This window comes from Bos mutus, chromosome 15, assembly GCF_027580195.1.
Source record: "Bos mutus isolate GX-2022 chromosome 15, NWIPB_WYAK_1.1, whole genome shotgun sequence".
Taxonomy (NCBI): domain Eukaryota; kingdom Metazoa; phylum Chordata; class Mammalia; order Artiodactyla; family Bovidae; genus Bos; species Bos mutus.
This window is the reverse complement of record NC_091631.1, coordinates 1,862,858-1,880,681: the sequence shown is the minus strand read 5'-3', so window position 1 is coordinate 1,880,681 and position 17,824 is coordinate 1,862,858. Positions and strand designations below refer to the sequence as shown.

Here is a 17,824-nt window from a genome sequence, read left to right as displayed (position 1 = left end):
ACACACTAGTGTGTGTTTTTGGATATGTTTTAATATAGGGATTTCGTCCTTAAAATTTTGAATAATATGAAAGGAATTCTTCCCGAGAGGTCGTAGAAGAACCAAGATGACCAGGAATCTACATATTTTTTAAGTGGTTCATTAAAATGTTTCTGTGCCTAAAGTAGTGAAGCACACGTGTTTGTAAATTGTACAAATGAAGAACATTAGGCGTGGAATTAGTTGCTGAAGACTTTTGTGGCTTTTTGAGTTTCAAGTGAAAAATTTTAAGTGAAAGCAGGAAAAATTGAAGGTGAGGGGAGAAATCAATGTTAAATGCCCCTGCCGCCGCCGCCACCCTACCTCCCCAGTAGAGATCCTGACAATATTTGGCTTACACAGGCCCGGTCAATTTAAAATTTGAAACACACCTACTCCACAATTAAAAGTGAAGTCTCTGATCGTGGCGTACTTGTCTTGGAAGACTCTCAGAAAGAAGTAACATTCAAAGGTATATTGTGTTTTAGATGTGCTTTCAAATTATTGGATGTTATTTGATTAACATGTGGCTCAGCTGGTAAAGTGGAGGAGATAGCAACCCACTCCCGTATTCTTGCCTGAAAATCCCATGGACAGAGGAGCCTGGTGGGCTACAGTCCATGGGGTTGCAAAAAGTCGGACACGACTGAGCGACTTCACTTTCTTTCAGCTGGTAAAGAATCCGCCCGCATTGCGGGAGACCTGGTTCTGTCCCTGGGTTGGGAAGATCCCCTAGAGAAGGGAAAGGCTACCCACTCCTGTATTCTGGCCTGGAGGATTCCGTGGATTGTATAGTCCATGGCGTCACAAAGAGTCGGACAGTTGAGCGACTTTCACCAATTAACATAATTTAGAGAATTGTGTAAATTAAATTTCTGTGGACAACAAAAATTTGTAATTATAAATGATTGAGCTGCAGTTAGAATTCTATTAATAATTGCTGTAAATAAATTTCATAGACACAAAAAATTTAAACAGTTTTTACTATCATAGATTTGAAAAGATGTCATTGGCCTTATTTGGATATAAATTCCTTGGACAGGTTAAACTGCTTGTGCCTCGGTTTCATTATCTGTAGGAGATAATGTTAAGCTCAATGAGATGAGTTTGTGAGACTTAAGTGCAGCACTTAATTCAAAGCATGGTACGTAGGAAATATTGAAAGTGTTTGTTTTGAGCAGTGATATGCTGCCTATTATATACCTCTACTGTATGTAGTTACGGAGTAGTTAAACCTCTACTGGAGTTACATAGTTGAAGGAAATGGCACCCCACTCCAGTGTTCTTGCCTGGAGAATCCCAGGGACAGAGGAGCCTGTTATATAGTAGAGGTATAACTACTGTGTAGTGGAGTTTTTCATGTAAATTCTGCCAAATTGGACTTTTAATTTTTTCTGTAACCATACACAGGAAGGTTAATAACTTAATCTTTTAAAATTTCCTTCCATTTTCACCTACCCATTTGAAAGTTATATATGGCTATATCTCCTTAGCACCTTTCCCTCCCATTGATTCATCAGTTTTACTTAGAGAAAATCTTAAGTGTTAGTTTTACCAGCTCTCATGATTTATTAATGTTCCCTAACTTCTGTCAAAAAAGTACAGAGTACTTTTATTTCCACAATGTAAACGTTACAACAGTTGAAGTTGGATAAGGATGACTTAATTAAATCCCTTCAGTTTTTTTCTCCACAGTATTCTTTGTGGGGAGGAAAGAAAAGTCTTAATTCTTAAAAGTCCATTTCTCTCTCATCCAGTATCATAAAAGATCATAGTGTTCTTTAAGCCTCAGAACTATTTTTTAACTGTATATTTTAAATTATGCAGTTTTGATTGGATTGTTTGGTAAATTTTCACTTTAATAATTTTTTTGTTACATGTTTTCAATTTACTACATACCCTGGAAATCGAAGGACTCCTACAGCATTTCAGCTCTGTAAACCTTGATTTAGCAAATAATTGGGTCTGGTAGTGTGCTGAGCCAGGATTTATAAAGAAAAATGAGACATGGATTTCAGTAAAGGGGGATAATGCATGAATTAGTGGAGGTTTGTCAGATGTATGCACGGTTTACAGATTTTCAGAGTGATACATTTTAAAAAGTAATTGAGAAACTTTATCCTTTAAGACATTTCAAGTTTTGAAATGTGTGATCACTGAACCCTGGTCAAGTGCCTTCTGACCTTGATTTCAGCTCTGTTTTCCAAATAACATTTCTCCCAATAAATTCCCAGTAATCAACTGTTTAACCTACCTTTGTTTTTCTTGATCAAGGAAACAGCAAAGTGACTTGTACAGTAACTTCAAGTGTCAGTAAATAGACTTGGATTGATTGTAATCACTTCCTCTTACAAGGCAAAATAGGAAAAAAGCATTGCTTTTTACTGCTTACTAAGTGACCTTGGGCAAGTCACTTAATCTCCTTGAATATGCTTCTTCATCTTTAGCTGATAATTTATGATTTGTGGAATGAGCTTTACAGTTAGATGGCAATTACTGTTTTTATAAACTTGGCTAATCTTCTAACAATTTTTCTATTTGCATTGACATACTCAGGAATTAATGAAAAGAATAGGAACTCTTTGTGAAGGGGAATAAAAAGAATTTTTCAGTAATTGTGCTGAAGCAAAAGGCATTAAGTTAAATCTACAATTATTTTAAATTAAAAGCTTAAAGGCTAATAGTAAGGAAAGATAAACCAAATTTGAAGAAAGGTTATATATTAGTACTAAGAGGCTCTTTATTTGCTGTATTTTAGCCAATAAATTCCAGAGTTAAGATTGTTATGCTTCAAATGCAGATGTTTATAGGTATCTATGTATGCGTTATATACAGGTATCTGTGTATACATACACACACTCCAGCTTATTTCTGATTTAGAAGTTAAAACATCCATTCTCTACTAATAGGGAAACACTGTAATTGTTAAAATAAGATTACTTTAAATGCAGAACACTTATTTTCTTCCTGCTGTGTGATAATAAGTCCTTTGATTATCTGATGCATTTCAGAATTTAATACTTAAATACTTTTTTTTTTAATTTCTCACTTAGCTGTTGAGAAAAGCTGTTCTTTCCTCACCATAAGGAATATAGGAATATAGGCTAGAACAGTATTCCTAGTGGTAAACCTACAGGTTCAGATGGGTTAGAAATGAAACAAATACTGCACTGTTTTCCAGTATATGGAATTCCATTTGCGGTTTGTATTCTTGCGGAAAGTAAAATGGTAGTAAGCCTTTGCTTCACACTTTCTTTTTGTAAGGAGAAGGTGATGGTCATGATAGTGAGAATGAAGAGGCAGTAATACTCTGAATTGGAAAAAATTCTGGATTCTGTGGCTCTTTAGAGAAGGCTTCAATTGTATAAGCCCGAAATCCTGAGTTTTCCTTTTGCAGTGATCTTGGTAAAGGAAACACTGAACCATTCCCATAGGCTTTCAGAAAGTTTATTGCATAGTATTTAAACATCTAACAATGATTTATGTAACTTTTCATTTAGAGCTAAGATGATGAGCAATATTCCTGTGTTAGTTGTTAATTGGGACATTAAAAATATAATAAATTATAATATCAAGCTTTAAAAAAAATGAATGAGATGAGAAAAATGATATCTAGACTCTCTGAAGAGAACAGAATTTGTATTATGCTGTGGCTTTAGTATGTGCTTGGATATTCTTTGTAAGAGTCTTCGTTTGTATTAGGTTTATTTTCAAAAAAGAAAAAAAAGGAGAAAACTTTATACTGCTCAGAGATGCTGTTTGGCATCTTGGGAAAGATCTGAGACAGATCAACTTTGAATTTGGGTAAGGGCTGTAGAGGAGAGTCATCATCCTGTACTCAGCAGTTAACATTTGATAGAAATTTCCCCGAATTAAAAACATGTGAATGACATTTTTTTTAACCGCCAGTTTATTACACACGAGACTCTTTACTCTTCCCATCTAATTTGTAAAGTTCAAGTTACATTTATTTCTAGGTCCAGTCTGCTGCCATTTTAGAAATAGATTTTGACTTTAGTTTAACAAATGAATAATTTTAGGATTTTCTCTTAGGTTCGTTAAATTTTTAATATGAGAATTGTCAAAATATATCCAAAGTAGAGATAATAATGAACCCTCAGTATTTATCACCTGGATTTAACAGTTAACCGAGGTTTTGCCATTCTTACTACCTTTATCCTTCTTCCCTGTTTTTCTTTTGGCAGAAGTATTTTAGAGGATATCTCAAATATTTCATTGCACCACTAGGTACTGCATTTGTGTAAAATAAAGACATTTTTCTTCTATCACCATTTAATACAACAAAATTAGCCCTAGTTTCTTTGTATCGATATTTTTTTACAGTTAAAAACAACTATTTTGAATGATACTCTAGTTATGTGCTGTCAAATATGATAGCTACTTGTGGCTATTTAAATGATATTAATCAAAACTGAAAATTCAGTTCCTCAACTACATAGCTATTTCAGTCGCTCAGGAGACTACCATATTGGACAGTACAGATGTAAAATATTTTTTATCATTGCAGAAAGTTTAGCTGGACAGTGCTGCTCTAGATGTATCACTCTGGAGATGAACCTGAAAAGGATAAATGTTTGTATTTTAAGAAAATGTGCAAGATTATTCATTTACCATTTGATTCTCTTTTCTTTCAGATGCATAGAAAAAGTATCAACTGAGAAAGGTAAGATGGGTCCTTCTTAGCACTCAAACCTTACGTGACAACTTTATAATCTGATAGAAAATAGAATGAGCTTCAACCTGATTATTCAAATTGCTCCAATTTAAAAGTGACTTATTTAGTAATGAACTGTTGGAATAGATAGGCCATATTTAAGTAGTGGCAGGTTTGGGCAAGTGGAACATTTTAGTAGTATTTAAAAACCTAATAATGGGAAATCAGATTATTTGATGTCACTTTATTGTAATTTTTAAAGTTACTTGGTTTTTCAGTAAAATAGCAGAGCGAAATGATACACGGTATACACAGTACAGTATAGATTCTTGTGGAGAGTCATAAATGCATTTTGAAGAATGCAGAAAGAAAAGTGTTCTAAGATTGCAGCCTGGTGAATAATTAAATGGGCTCATTAGGTTATTTCAAATAGCAAACCAGATATATGTATTAAAAGTATTCTTACCTGGATTATGAAGGGAAGCTAATGTCAGTTTTTTTTTTTTTTTTAAACGCTTTTTTAAAAAGACTGTTCTGGCTTTGCAGATTGGATTATTAAAATTGCCCATACCATGTTGAGCCAGTTGCTCATTTATTAAATTTTTTTCCTAGTTATTGACTTTGTTCCTTGATACTGCGTTCAAATGCATCGCATCCTTCTTAAAACTAAAACAAAGATACGTTTAAGCATATTTCATTTACTTTGTCTAATCTTGGTCCAGTCCTAAAGTATTAATCAGTTAATTTATTATGTATATATGTAATATGAATACATATTATTCTCAGTGTGGACTTTTCTCTTTTAAAGAATGCTTTGCAATATGCATGTACAGGTCAAGTGTAGAACCTGAATTTATGCCATTTAGAAGAATGGTAGTATGGTTAGGAACCAGTAACTTAATTACTCTGTGAGTAATTAGGTATCAGTGACCAGGTTTTTTTTTTCCTCTGAATTTTAGAATCTGCTAGTATTTTATTTCATAGTATACCAGGCAGAAGTATTTCATACTAGGCAGGTTTTTGTGTAGAAAGCTTTGCATGACTGTTTTGTTTAGGAAGTTTTGGGTTTTGTTGCTGTTGATACTTGGAAATTAGAATATGTCTGCCAAGAATGGAAGCTCTTGTGTTCCTTATTCAGAGATCATTTTGGAAATTGTAGGATGTGGGGGGAATGTTGTGACAGGTGACAAGTAACAGCAACTTCTATTAAGACAAAAGCCACAACCTGCATCTGTCAGCTAGAATTATCTCCTGGGTCTAAAGACATTATTTTGGGTTGCCTTGCAGTGAACTCACAGAATGTGGTAGAAATTAAGAACTCTGTTGTAGATAACTTTTTAATTGATCTTTTGTGTCAATTTCTTAAACCAGAAGTTGGCATGTTACGTAAAGTTTTGCATTGAGGAGAGATTTAATCAGCTTGTTAAATGCCCTGGATTTAGAGTTAGAACTCAGAGTTTGAATTCAATTTCTGTCTTTTATTGCAAATAAACTCTGCACAGCAACTATTAGAGTTGGTAAATTGAGCAAGGTAGTGGGATACAAGAGTAACATACAGAAACCTGTTGTACTAACAGATTTCTTTATGTTAACATTGAAATATCAGAGAAAGTAAAAAAAAAAAAAAAATCCCTCTTAAAATTGCCTCAAAAAGATAAAATATCCAGGAAAAACCCTGACCAAAGAGGTAAAAGACTTAAATGTGGAGAACTGTAAAACGTTGATAAAGGAAATTGAAGGTGATTCAAAGAAATAAACATGGAACCACAAAAGATTAAGAATTACCAGATCAATTCTGAGAGAAAAGAACAAAGCTGGAAGCATCACCCTCCCATACTTTAGACTGTACTACAAAGCTACAGTCAAAACAGTGGTATTGGCACAAAAACAGACGGGCACCAATGGAGTAGAATAGAGAGCCCAGAATAAACACATACACCTGTGGTCAGTTAATCTTCACCGAAGAGGCAAGAATATCCAGTGGGGAAAAGACAGTCTCTGCAGCAAGTGGGGTTGGGAAAGCTGGGCAGCTGCATGTATATCAGTGAAGTTAGAGCACTTCTTCACACTATCAGATCAGATCAGTCGCTCAGTCGTGTCCGACTCTTTACGACCCTATGAATCGCAGCACGCCAGGCCTCCCTGTCCATCGCTAACACCCGGAGTTCACTCAGACTCACGTCCATTGAGTCAGTGATGCCATCCAGCCATCTCATCCTCTGGCGTCCCCTTCTCCTCCTGCCTCCAATCTCACCCAGCATCAGAGTCTTTTCCAATGAGTCAGCTCTTCGCATGAGGTGGCCAAAGTACTGGAGTTTCAGCTTTAGCATCATTCCTTCCAAAGAAATCCCAGGGCTCATCTCCTTCAGAATGGACTGGTTGGATCTCCATGCAGTCCAAGGGACTCTCAAGAGTCTTCTCCAACACCACAGTTCAAAAGCATCAATTCTTCAGTGCTCAGCCTTCTTCACAGTCCAACTCTCACATCCATACATGACCACAGGAAAAACCATAGCCTTGATTAGACGAACCTTTGTTGGCAAAGTAATGTCTCTGCTTTTCAATATGCTATCTAGGTTGGTCACGACTTTCCTTCCAAGGAGTAAGTGTCTTTTAATTTCATGGCTGCAGTCACCATCTGCAGTGATTTTAGAGCCCAGAAAAATAAAGTCTGACACTGTTTCCACTGTTTCCCCATCTATTTCCCACGAAGTGATGGGACCGGATGCCATGATCTTTGTTTTCTGAATGCTGAGCTTTAAGCCAACTTTTTCACTCTCCACTTTCACTTTCATCAAGAGGCTTTTTAGTTCCTCTTCACTTTCTGCCATAAAGGTGGTGACATTTGCATATCTGAGGTGATTGATATTTCTCCCAGCAATCTTGATTCCAGCTTGTGTTTCTTCCAGTCCAGCGTTTCTCATGATGTACTCTGCATATAAGTTAAACAAACAGGGTGACAATATACAGCCTTGACGAACTCCTTTTCCTATTTGGGACCGGTCTGTTGTCCCATGTCCAGTTCTAACTGTTGCTTCCTGACCTGCATACAGATTTCTCAAGAGGCAGATCAGGTGGTCTGGTATTCCCATCTCTTTCAGAATTTTCCACAGTTTATTGTGATCCACAGTCAAAGGCTTTGGCATAGTCAATAAAGCAGAAATAGATACTTTTCTGGAACTCTCTTGCTTTTTCGATGATCCAGTGGATGTTGGCAATTTGATCTCTGGTTCCTCTGCCTTTTCTAAAACCAACTTGAACATCAGGAAGTTCACGGTTCACATATTGCTGAAGCCTGTCTTGGAGAATTTTGAGCATTACTTTACTAGTGTGTGAGATGAGTGCAATTGTGCAGTAGTTTGAGCATTCTTTGGCGTTGCCTTTCTTTGGGATTGGAATGAAAACTGACCTTTTCCAGTCCTGTGGCCACTGCTGAGTTTTCCAAATTTGCTGGCATATAGAGTGCAGCACTTTCACAGCATCATCTTTCAGGATTTGGAAAAGCTCAACTGGAATTCCATCACCTCCACTAGCTTTGTTCGTAGTGATGCTTTCTAAGGCCCACTTGACTTCACATTCCAGGATGTCTGGCTCTAGGTCAGTGATCACAGCATTGTGATTATCTGGGTCGTGAAGATCTTTTTTGTACAGTTCTTCTGTGTATTCTTGCCATCTCTTCTTAATATCTTCTGCTTCACACTATACTTAAATTCAAATTGGCTTAAAATGTAAATATCAGATATAACACCATAAAACTCAGAGAAGGTAGGCAAAAAACATCCTTCTATGTAAATGATAGTAGTGTGGACTAAGAGAAAATATTTGCAAACACTGCAACTGACAAGGGTTTAATTTCCAAAAAAATACAGACAGCTCATGCAGCTCAATATCAAAAAAACAATCAAAAAATGGGCAGAAGACCTAAACAGACATTTATCTGAAAAAGACATACAGATGACTTACCGAGCACATGAAAAGATGCTCATCAGTGTTAATTATTCGGGAAATGGAAATAAAGCTGTAATGAGGTACTGCCTCATACTGGTCAGAATCACCATCATCTGAAAGTCTATAATAGTAAATGCTGGGAAGAGTGTGGAGAAAGGGGGGCCCTTCCACACCATTGGTGGGAGTGTGACTTAGTGCAGCCACTGTGGAGTGTAGTATGGATGCTTGTTTAAAAGCTAAAAATAGAGCTATCATGATCCAGCACTCCCTCTCCTGGGTGTATTATCAGAAAAAGATGAAAACTCTAATTCAAAAAGATAAACATGCCCAGTGTCACGCAGCACTGTTTACAGTTGCCAAGAGATGAAAGCAACCCAAGTGTCCCTCCACAGATGAATGGATACAGAAGATGTGTATTGTGATTGTGTGTGTGTGTGTATATATATGTATATTTTCCAGTGTGTGCACACATGGGTGCACACACACACTGAAATATTACTCAGCCATAAAAACATATGAAATAATGACTTTCGCAGCAACATGAATAGACCTAGAATTATCATACTAAGTAAAGTCAGTCAGACAAATATAAATAACAGATAATTGCTTATGTGTGGAATCTGGAAAAAAAAAAAAAAAGATACAAATGAACTTAAATTTATGGTTACCAAAAGGGAAAGGAGGATGGAATCAGGACTTTGGGATTAACAGATACACACTACTATATATAAAATAGATAACCGGCAAGGACCTATTGTATAGCACAGGGAAGTATAGTCAGTGTCTAGTTATGATGGAAGAGAACCTGAGAAAGTACGGTGGGGGTAGGTGTGTGTAAAACGAGTCCCTTTCTTGCACACCTGGCACTAACTCGACGACGTAAGTCATCTGCACTAAAGTTGAAAACAAAGAGAAACACCTGCATTATGGGTGAGTCAGTCTTTAAGTCCCACTTCAATCCCCTAGATAAATGCTCTGGATCTGCAGTTACAGCTTGGGTTGAATTCAAGTTCTGCCTTTTATTGCCTGGTTAGTACTTCGATGGGATAAATTCTGCCTTTTATTGCAGATAATCTAGTAAACTGAATCCAGTAAAGACTCAATAAAAAGTAACTGTTGTTAAGCTTATAAAATTTCAAAGAAATCCTCTCCAACTCCCATCTCAGTCTCTGTGTAAGTTCAGTTACTACAGTAGTCATTCAACTCTGAGCTGCGTATGTAGGTATGTAAGTGTCTCATAGTTCTACAACTAGATCACTGAATATAGAAATGGAGACGATTTTCTAAAGATATCTCTGTGTTTCATTAGTATTAAAAAGATGTTTTCAGGATTATTTTTACTCTTACTCCAAACAACTTGGAAATTAAGTGCTTTCCTTTGATTAAAGGTGAGAACTCTGGACATGTTTGAATAAATGATAATGTACACTCAAAAAAGGAACTGGCTGTTGTTTTAAAATTATTAAATTGCAAAGTGCCATGGTCATTTTTCAAGCTGAAATAGTAGTAAAGAAGTGCATTAGGTCCCTGTGCCTACTGTGTTTATTTAACCCTGGTGGATGTGTCTAGAACGCAGTAGAAAATTGCCTCACGAATAGTTCATTGAGCAGGTGATGGTTGAGCATTCGCTGTGTGTCCAGCACCATCCTAGATACTAGGCTGTGCGGTAAATAAGTGTGGGGTGAAGACATTCTAACAGTGTGACACAGTGAAAGTTAAGGAATGGTTTGCTCCAGTGTAGTTACTGATAATCCCAGTGTTGCTTTACCTGCTAATTCTGATCTCACAGACTTTGTTTCTGGGTGGTGTGCAGTGTAGATACCACGACACACAGTAGTTGCATGTAAGACAGCCCCTCCTTTTTTTCCCTTAAAGAATATCGAATGAAATTAGAGCTTGGAGGAAACAGTTTGGAATCATGGTTGTTTAAAATTTTGATTGTATTAAAGTGTGGGCTTCATCCTTTATTTAATATCATTTTGCTGTCTTTAGTTACTCTTCCTGTTGTAGTGATGTTTGGAAAAGATTGCCTAGACAGAAGCACCAAATGAGTTAATCAGATCTAGGGATTTATTTAGATTGTTTTCATCAGAGTATTTCTCTTTTCCTGTGGTGGTATATAAATACTTAATTTTTACCATTTGAGTTTCTGCACAAAGGATGTACAAAAAACATTGTCTTCACAATGATACTCTTCCAAAGTTGGCTTAAATAACTAGTTTTGCTTTCAGTTTTTAAAAAAAGCAAAGGACTTGCTTTCCCTGACTTCTTCAAATATGTTGAAATCGACTAATATTAATATTTCAAAATGGACTTTGCTAATTATTTATGGAAAACAAAGTAGAGCTAATTATAGAAATACACAGAGTCACACGATCAGGTTTCTGAGACTCAAGTTCTGACTATTGTAATGCTTATGTCTCAAGAGGCTGACAGTACACTAGATAGACATTTTATCTATCCTATTTCCTTCCTAGCCCTTTATCTTAAGGTGACAGGAACCACATTATTCCTCTCAGGGTGAGAAAGATGTGCTCAACAACTTGTTCCTTGTTAGGAATGCCCCGTAGCCTTCAGACTTTTTTCTACTTCAAATACCCAGGCCTCCGATGGTTCTTCCTTTCTGTTCTAGTTTCCTAGACGTGCAGACATACCTCATGATTAGTGTGGATTGTGACATGGGCTTAGAAAGCCTTGATTATCAGTTCCTTTCGGTTATAGGATGTTTTATCAATCAGGTCAATGAGTCTTTCTGTCCCTTACATTTACAGAAGATAGGTGTATAATAATTTGCCTATTATGATTCAACATATCAGAACCATCTTAACACAGTTATAAGTTTATCTTGTTATATATAATAAGATCAGATCATTCACTCAGTCGTGTCCGACTCTTTGCAACCCCATGAATCGCAGCACACCAGGCCTCCCTATCCGTCACCAACTCCCAGAGTTCACCCAGACTCACGTCCATCGAGTCAGTGATGCCATCCAGCCATCTCATCCTCTGTCGTCCCCTTCTCCTCTTGCCTCCAATCCCTCCCAGCATCAGAGTCTTTTCCAATGAGTCAACTCTTCCCATGAGGTGGCCAAAGTACTGGAGTTTCAGCTTTAGCATCATTCCTTCCAAAGAAATCCCAGGGCTCATCTCCTTCAGAATGGACTGGTTGGATCTCCTTGCAGTCCAAGGGACTCTCAAGAGTCTTCTCCAACACCACAGTTCAAAAGCATCAATTCTTCGGCACTCAGCCTTCTTCACAGTCCAACTCTCACATCCATACATGACCACAGGAAAAACCATAGCCTTGACTAGATGAACCTTTGTTGGCAAAGTAATGTCTCTACTTTTGAAATTGCTATCTAGGTTGGTCATAACTTTCCTTCCAAGGAGTAAGTGTCTTTTAATTTCATGGCTGCAGTCACCATCTGCAGTGATTTTGGAGCCCCCAAAAATAAAGTCTGACACTGTTTCCACTGTTTCCCCATCTATTTCCCATGAAGTGATGGGACCAGATGCCATGATCTTCGTTTTCTGAATGTTGAGCTTTAAGCCAACCTTTTCACTCTCCTCTTTCACTTTCATCAAGAGGCTTTTTAGTTCCTCTTCACTTCCTGTTATAAGGGTGGTGTCATCTGCATATCTGAGGTTATTGATATTTCTCCCGGCAATCTTGATTCCAGCTTGTGTTTCTTCCAGTCCAGCGTTTCTCATGATGTATGCTGCATATAAGTTAAATAAACAGGGTGACAGTATACAGCCTTAACGTACTCATTTTCCTATTTGGAACCAGTCTGTTGTTCTATGTCCAGTTCTAACTGTTGCTTCCTGACCTGCATACAGATTTCTCAAGAGGCAGATCAGGTGGTCTGGTATTCCCATCTCTTTCAGAATTTTCCACAGTTTATTGTGATCCACACAGTGAAAGGCTTTGGCATAGTCAATAAAACAGAAGTAGATGTTTTTTTCTGGAACTCTCTTGCTTTTACCATGATACAGCGGATGTTGGCAATTTGATCTCTGGTTCCTCTGCCTTTTCTAAAACCAGCTTGAACATCTGGAAGTTCACGGTTCACATATTGCTGAAGCCTATCTTGGAGAATTTTGAGCATTACTTTACTAGCATGTGAGATGAGTGCAATTGTGCAGTAGTTTGAGCATTCTTTGGCATGGCCTTTCTTTGGGATTGGAATGAAAACTGACCTTTTCCAGTCCTGTGGCCACTGCTGAGTTTTCCAAATTTGCTGGCATATAGAGTGCAGCACTTTCACAGCATCATCTTTCAGGATTTGAAATAGCTCAACTGGAATTCCATCACCTCCACTAGATTTGTTCGTAGTGATGCTTTCTAAGGCCCACTTGACTTCACATTCCGGGATGTCTGGCTCTAGGTCAGTGATCACATCATCGTGATTATCTGGGTCGTGAAGATCTTTTTTGTACAGTTCTGTGTATTCTTGCCATCTCTTCTTAATATCTTCTGCTTCTGTTAGGTCCATACCATTTCTGTCCTTTATCGAGCCCATCTTTGCATGAAATGTTCCTTTGATATCTCTGATTTTCTTGAAGAGATCTCTAGTCTTTCCAGTTCTGTTGTTTTCCTCTATTTCTTTGCATTGATCGTTGAAGAAGGCTTTCTTATCTCTTCTTGCTATTCTTTGGAACTCTGCATTGAGATTTTTATATCTTTCCTTTTCTCCTTTGCTTTTTGCTTCTCTTCTTTTCACAGCTATTTGTAAGGCCTCCCCAGACAGCCATTTTGCTTTTTTGCATTTCTTTTCCATGGAGATGGTCTTGATCCCTGTCTCCTGTACAGTGTCATGAACCTCATTCCATAGTTCATCAGGCACTCTATCTATCAGATCTAGGCCCTTAAATCTATTTCTCACTCCCACTGTATAATCATAAGGGATTTGATTAAGGTCATACCTGAATGGTCTAGTGGTTTTCCCTACTTTCTTCAATTTCAGTCTGAATTTGGCAATAAGGAGTTCATGGTCTGAGCCACAGTCAGCTCCTGGTCTTGTTTTTGTTGACTGTATAGAGCTTCTCCATCTTTGGCTGCAAAGAACATAATCAGTCTGATTTCGATGTTGACCATCTGGTGATGTCCATGTATAGAGTCTTCTCTTGTGTTGTTGGAAGAGGGTGTTTGTTACGACCAGTGTATTTTCTTGGCAAAACTCTATTAGTCTTTGCCCTGTTTCCTTCCGTATTCCAAGGCCAAATTTGCCTGTTACTCCAGGTGTTTCTTGACTTCGTACTTTTGCATTTCAGTCCCCTATAATGAAAAAGACATCTGTTTTGGGTGTTAGTTCTAAAAGGTCTTGTAGGTCTTCATAGAACCGTTCAACATCAGCTTCTTCAGCATTACTGATTGGGGCATAGACTTGGATTACTGTGATACTGAATGGTTTGCCTTGGAAACAAACAGAGATCATTCTGTCGTTTTTGAGATTGTATCCAAGTACTGCATTTCGGACTCTCTTGTTGACCATGATGGCTACTCCATTTCTTCTAAGGGATTCCTGCCCACAGTAGTAGATATAATAGTTATATATAATAGTTATATTGAGATCCTTTTTCCTCCACTACCAGTTGAGAGTTGCAACTGGCAGAAGAGGCCCAGGGTCCTGAGTGGGCAGACCTCCACTCAGCAGATAAGAATCGGAAACCCCTAAGAGATACTCGTCTGGACCTGTGGACATAATCTTATCCTTACACTGAGATTGTGGGTGGGCAAGATCCTGTGACACAAAGAAATTAGCTCTGAGTTAATGACCCCTGATCTTTTCAGTCCCAAGAAGGATCAAGCTCCTCGGAATTAAAACTAGCCAGGTTGATCTCACTGTTAATATACCCAGGCAAGTAGTCCCTTTTGCTTTAGTACAGTTAATTCCCTACTGAGAATTCCTGAGGGTCTGTCTTTTGCTTACATATCTCCTTAAATGTGACTGGCTTGTTTAATCCTAGACTCCCAGTATCCTACCTTCTTATTGACTGATTCTGTTTGTAACTTTAACTCTGAGAATTTCTAAACCCCATTTCCTTTACTGTGACTCTCTCTATAAACTTCTGTGTCAGTTATATATTGTATAACAAACCATCCAAAAGCTTGGTGGTTTAAAAGACAGTAGTTTGTTATTTTTCATTTGGGCCATTCTCATCAGTGGTCTTCCAGTTCAGACATCCTCGTGTCGTGTGGTCTCAGGACAGTGGTCCAGAAGCTGCAAGGCCTCTTGGAGTCATCCCACGGAAAGCAGGATCAGCATGCAAAAGTCAGTTGTATTTGTGTGTGAAAATATTGCTTACGATAGTACCACAAGTATGAATTATTTAGGGAGAAATGTGACAGAAGTTGTCAAGTATACACTGAAAAGTACGAAACACTGCTGAGGGAAGTTATTAATAAAACCTAAGTTGCTGGGAGGGACTGGAGGCAGGAGGAGAAGGGGATGACAGAGGATGAGATGGCCGGGTGGCATCACCGACTCGATGCACATGAGTTTGGGTGAACTCCGGGAGTTGGTGATGGACAGGGAGGCCTGGCGTGCTGTGATTCATGGGGTCGCAAAGAGTCAGACACGGCTGAGCGACTGAACTGAAAAGAGCGGTGTGCCTTGTTCATGAGTTTGAAGACTCATTTTTAAGGTTTTATTTCTCCCCATATTGATCTGTAAGTGCAGTATAATCAAAATCCCAACAGGTTTTTTGGTGACCAGTTTTGACTTTGAAAACTTCTTGAAAGAGTATTGGGGACCCATAGGAGTTTGCAAACTACACTGTGAAAACCTTAGTTTCCACTCAAATCCCAACATGTTTTTAGCAGTGGGATTGATTCTCTAAGAGAAAGAGAAAGAGATGGGTGACTTCATGGGCTTCCAGCTATGACTGCCACACGTAGGTGTTCCGTGTTTATTTAACTGTTACTTGATTGAAGGACATTTGGTATTTCTCAGGTTCTACCCCAACCCCTGGAGGGGGAGGGTAGATTACAGGTGATTGGTTTTTTTTTTTAAGAAATTATTAAGATACACCATACATGTATAAAAGCACACTTAGGGACGTGTACAGCATCGTGTATCCACAAAGCAAGTCCAGTCACGTAAACATTACCCAGCTCGACACAACACGGTCAGCCATCCCTGAGTGTAACCACTGTTGTTACTTTGAACAGCACAAAGTAGTTTTGCCAATTTTTGAGTTTTATGTAAGTGGAGTAATTCGTTTTATACTCCTGTGTAGGGCCTCTTTTGCTCCCCATTATGTGACGTTCTTCTGTGTTGGATTTGTTATGGACTGTTTATTTTCATTGCTATGTACTGTTCCATTGTGGGAATATATCACAGTTTATCTATTTTTACTACTGATGGGCGTTTGGGTAGTGTGAGTTACTGGCCTTTATGACTCCGTGCTGCAATACCTATTTTATTAACACACTTTTATTGAGGCACAGTTTACATATCGATAGTTTAAAATACACATGTTTTTAAGTGTGTAATTCTGTCTGTGTAGATACGTCTTTTCTGACATGTTGTATACAGACTTGTACTTAAAATATGTGAGGTTTTCTGTTTTGAGTCTGACTTCTTTCACTTAGCACAAAATTTTTTAGGTTACTGCATGTTGTAGCATGTATAAATATTTTCATTCCTTTGTGTGAAAATACTCCATTTGATCTAAACAGATTGTTCATCACTTGATCTTTTTAAATAGCTACTGTGAATAATGATGGTGTGAATGTTCGCTGCAGTTTTAGATTAAGAATTCACTTTGTTGAAATAATTCTTCTTGTGGTCTTTTAGTATCTTACATAAATGAGCCGCTTTTTTGGCACTTGAACCTGAGACTGGGTGGAAATGAACCAGCTCTCAAATCTGAATTAAACTCTTGGACTGGCACTTTCCCATTTCTTTTTTATATGATAAGTGTGGTGTAGTGGAATGAATGTGGACTTTGGACTTAGATATACCTGGGTTCCAATCTTAGCTCCACCATTTAATATGTGAGCTTGCGAAAGTCAGTTACTTGTTTTCCTCAACTATTAAAAAAAAATATTATTTGGCAAGATTATGAGGACTAAGTTTAGAAAAAAGGAGAAAATATTAGGCACTTAACAAGTATTTAAGGTTTGTTAGTTTTCCTCCAAAAATGTAAATATTTAATTAGAGATAAGACTTACACTCTCATTTGTTCCAGCCTGTTAACCAGCCATTCCTGTTAACTCTGTAATCTTGGATAAGTTGTTTAATTTCTCTCAGCCTCAATTAGAAAAGTGAGGATCCAGTCTGAAGGAGGACCAGATCATATTAGGGTAAAACTTAGAACTTGAAGTGTTTTATCGTGATGAAATGGCTGTCGCCTTTTGGATTTGATGTTAGATTGTTTTAAAAGGATTGTCAGCTACTCTCAGATTGAGAAAATTCACTTTATGTTTCATCTTGGTACCTAGAAGAATTGGGAGACGCATGCCTGCCAGCAGCACCAGTGTCTTTTTGTCTCAGTTCACAGCATCCCCCGCTCTCGGTTTGTCCGCTCTTCCTCATCCCACCGTGTGGTATTCACGGCACTCACAGTGGCTGGTGGTACCGTACTCATGGGACAGAGTGAACCATCATGAAACATAGACTTCAGTGCCGTTTAGTCCATTGGCAGTGCTGTGCTCCCAACACCTCGATCTGCAGAGGCCCTGTGCCCATTAAAGGGAGTCATTTCCCACCCGGCCCCTTTCCAGCCTCTGACGGACACTTAGTTTTGTTTGTTATATAGGAGTGCTGTTTAACGATGTTATGTTCATTTCAGGTGTACAGCAAAGTGGTTCAGTTATACATGTATCCTTCTCATTCGCATTTAGGTTGTTACAGAGTACTCACCAGAGTTCCCTGCACTGTACAGTAGGTCCTTGTTCGTTATCTATTTTAAACATAATGGTGTGTATCTGTCAGTCCCAAAGGTGCTTGATTCCTCCTCATGAGAAATACTGCGTTTTGTTTGTCCATTCGGTGTTGGACAGCTGTCTTGGTTGTTTGCACATTTGTGGATTGTACTTTACAGACATCCATGCACAGGTATTTGAATACCTGTTTTCAGCTTTGAGGGCATATATGTAGGAGTGGAGTTGACAGGTACTTTGGCCGCCTGATGCAAAGAGCTGACTCATTAGAAAAGACCCTGGTGCTGGGAAAG

At 38.1% G+C, this 17,824-nt stretch overlaps 1 protein-coding gene across 2 annotated transcripts in view; it reads left to right on the top strand.

Moving 5' to 3' along the window:
* ZFP91 (ZFP91 zinc finger protein, atypical E3 ubiquitin ligase) overlaps positions 1-17,824 on the top strand; it is a 39,677-nt gene that overhangs the window by 1,048 nt on the left and 20,805 nt on the right. For both annotated transcript variants that reach the window (XM_070383278.1, XM_070383277.1), the window contains exon 2: positions 4,674-4,702. In XM_070383278.1, coding sequence (XP_070239379.1) covers positions 4,674-4,702 — 29 coding nt within the window. The remainder of the gene's footprint in view (positions 1-4,673; positions 4,703-17,824) is intronic.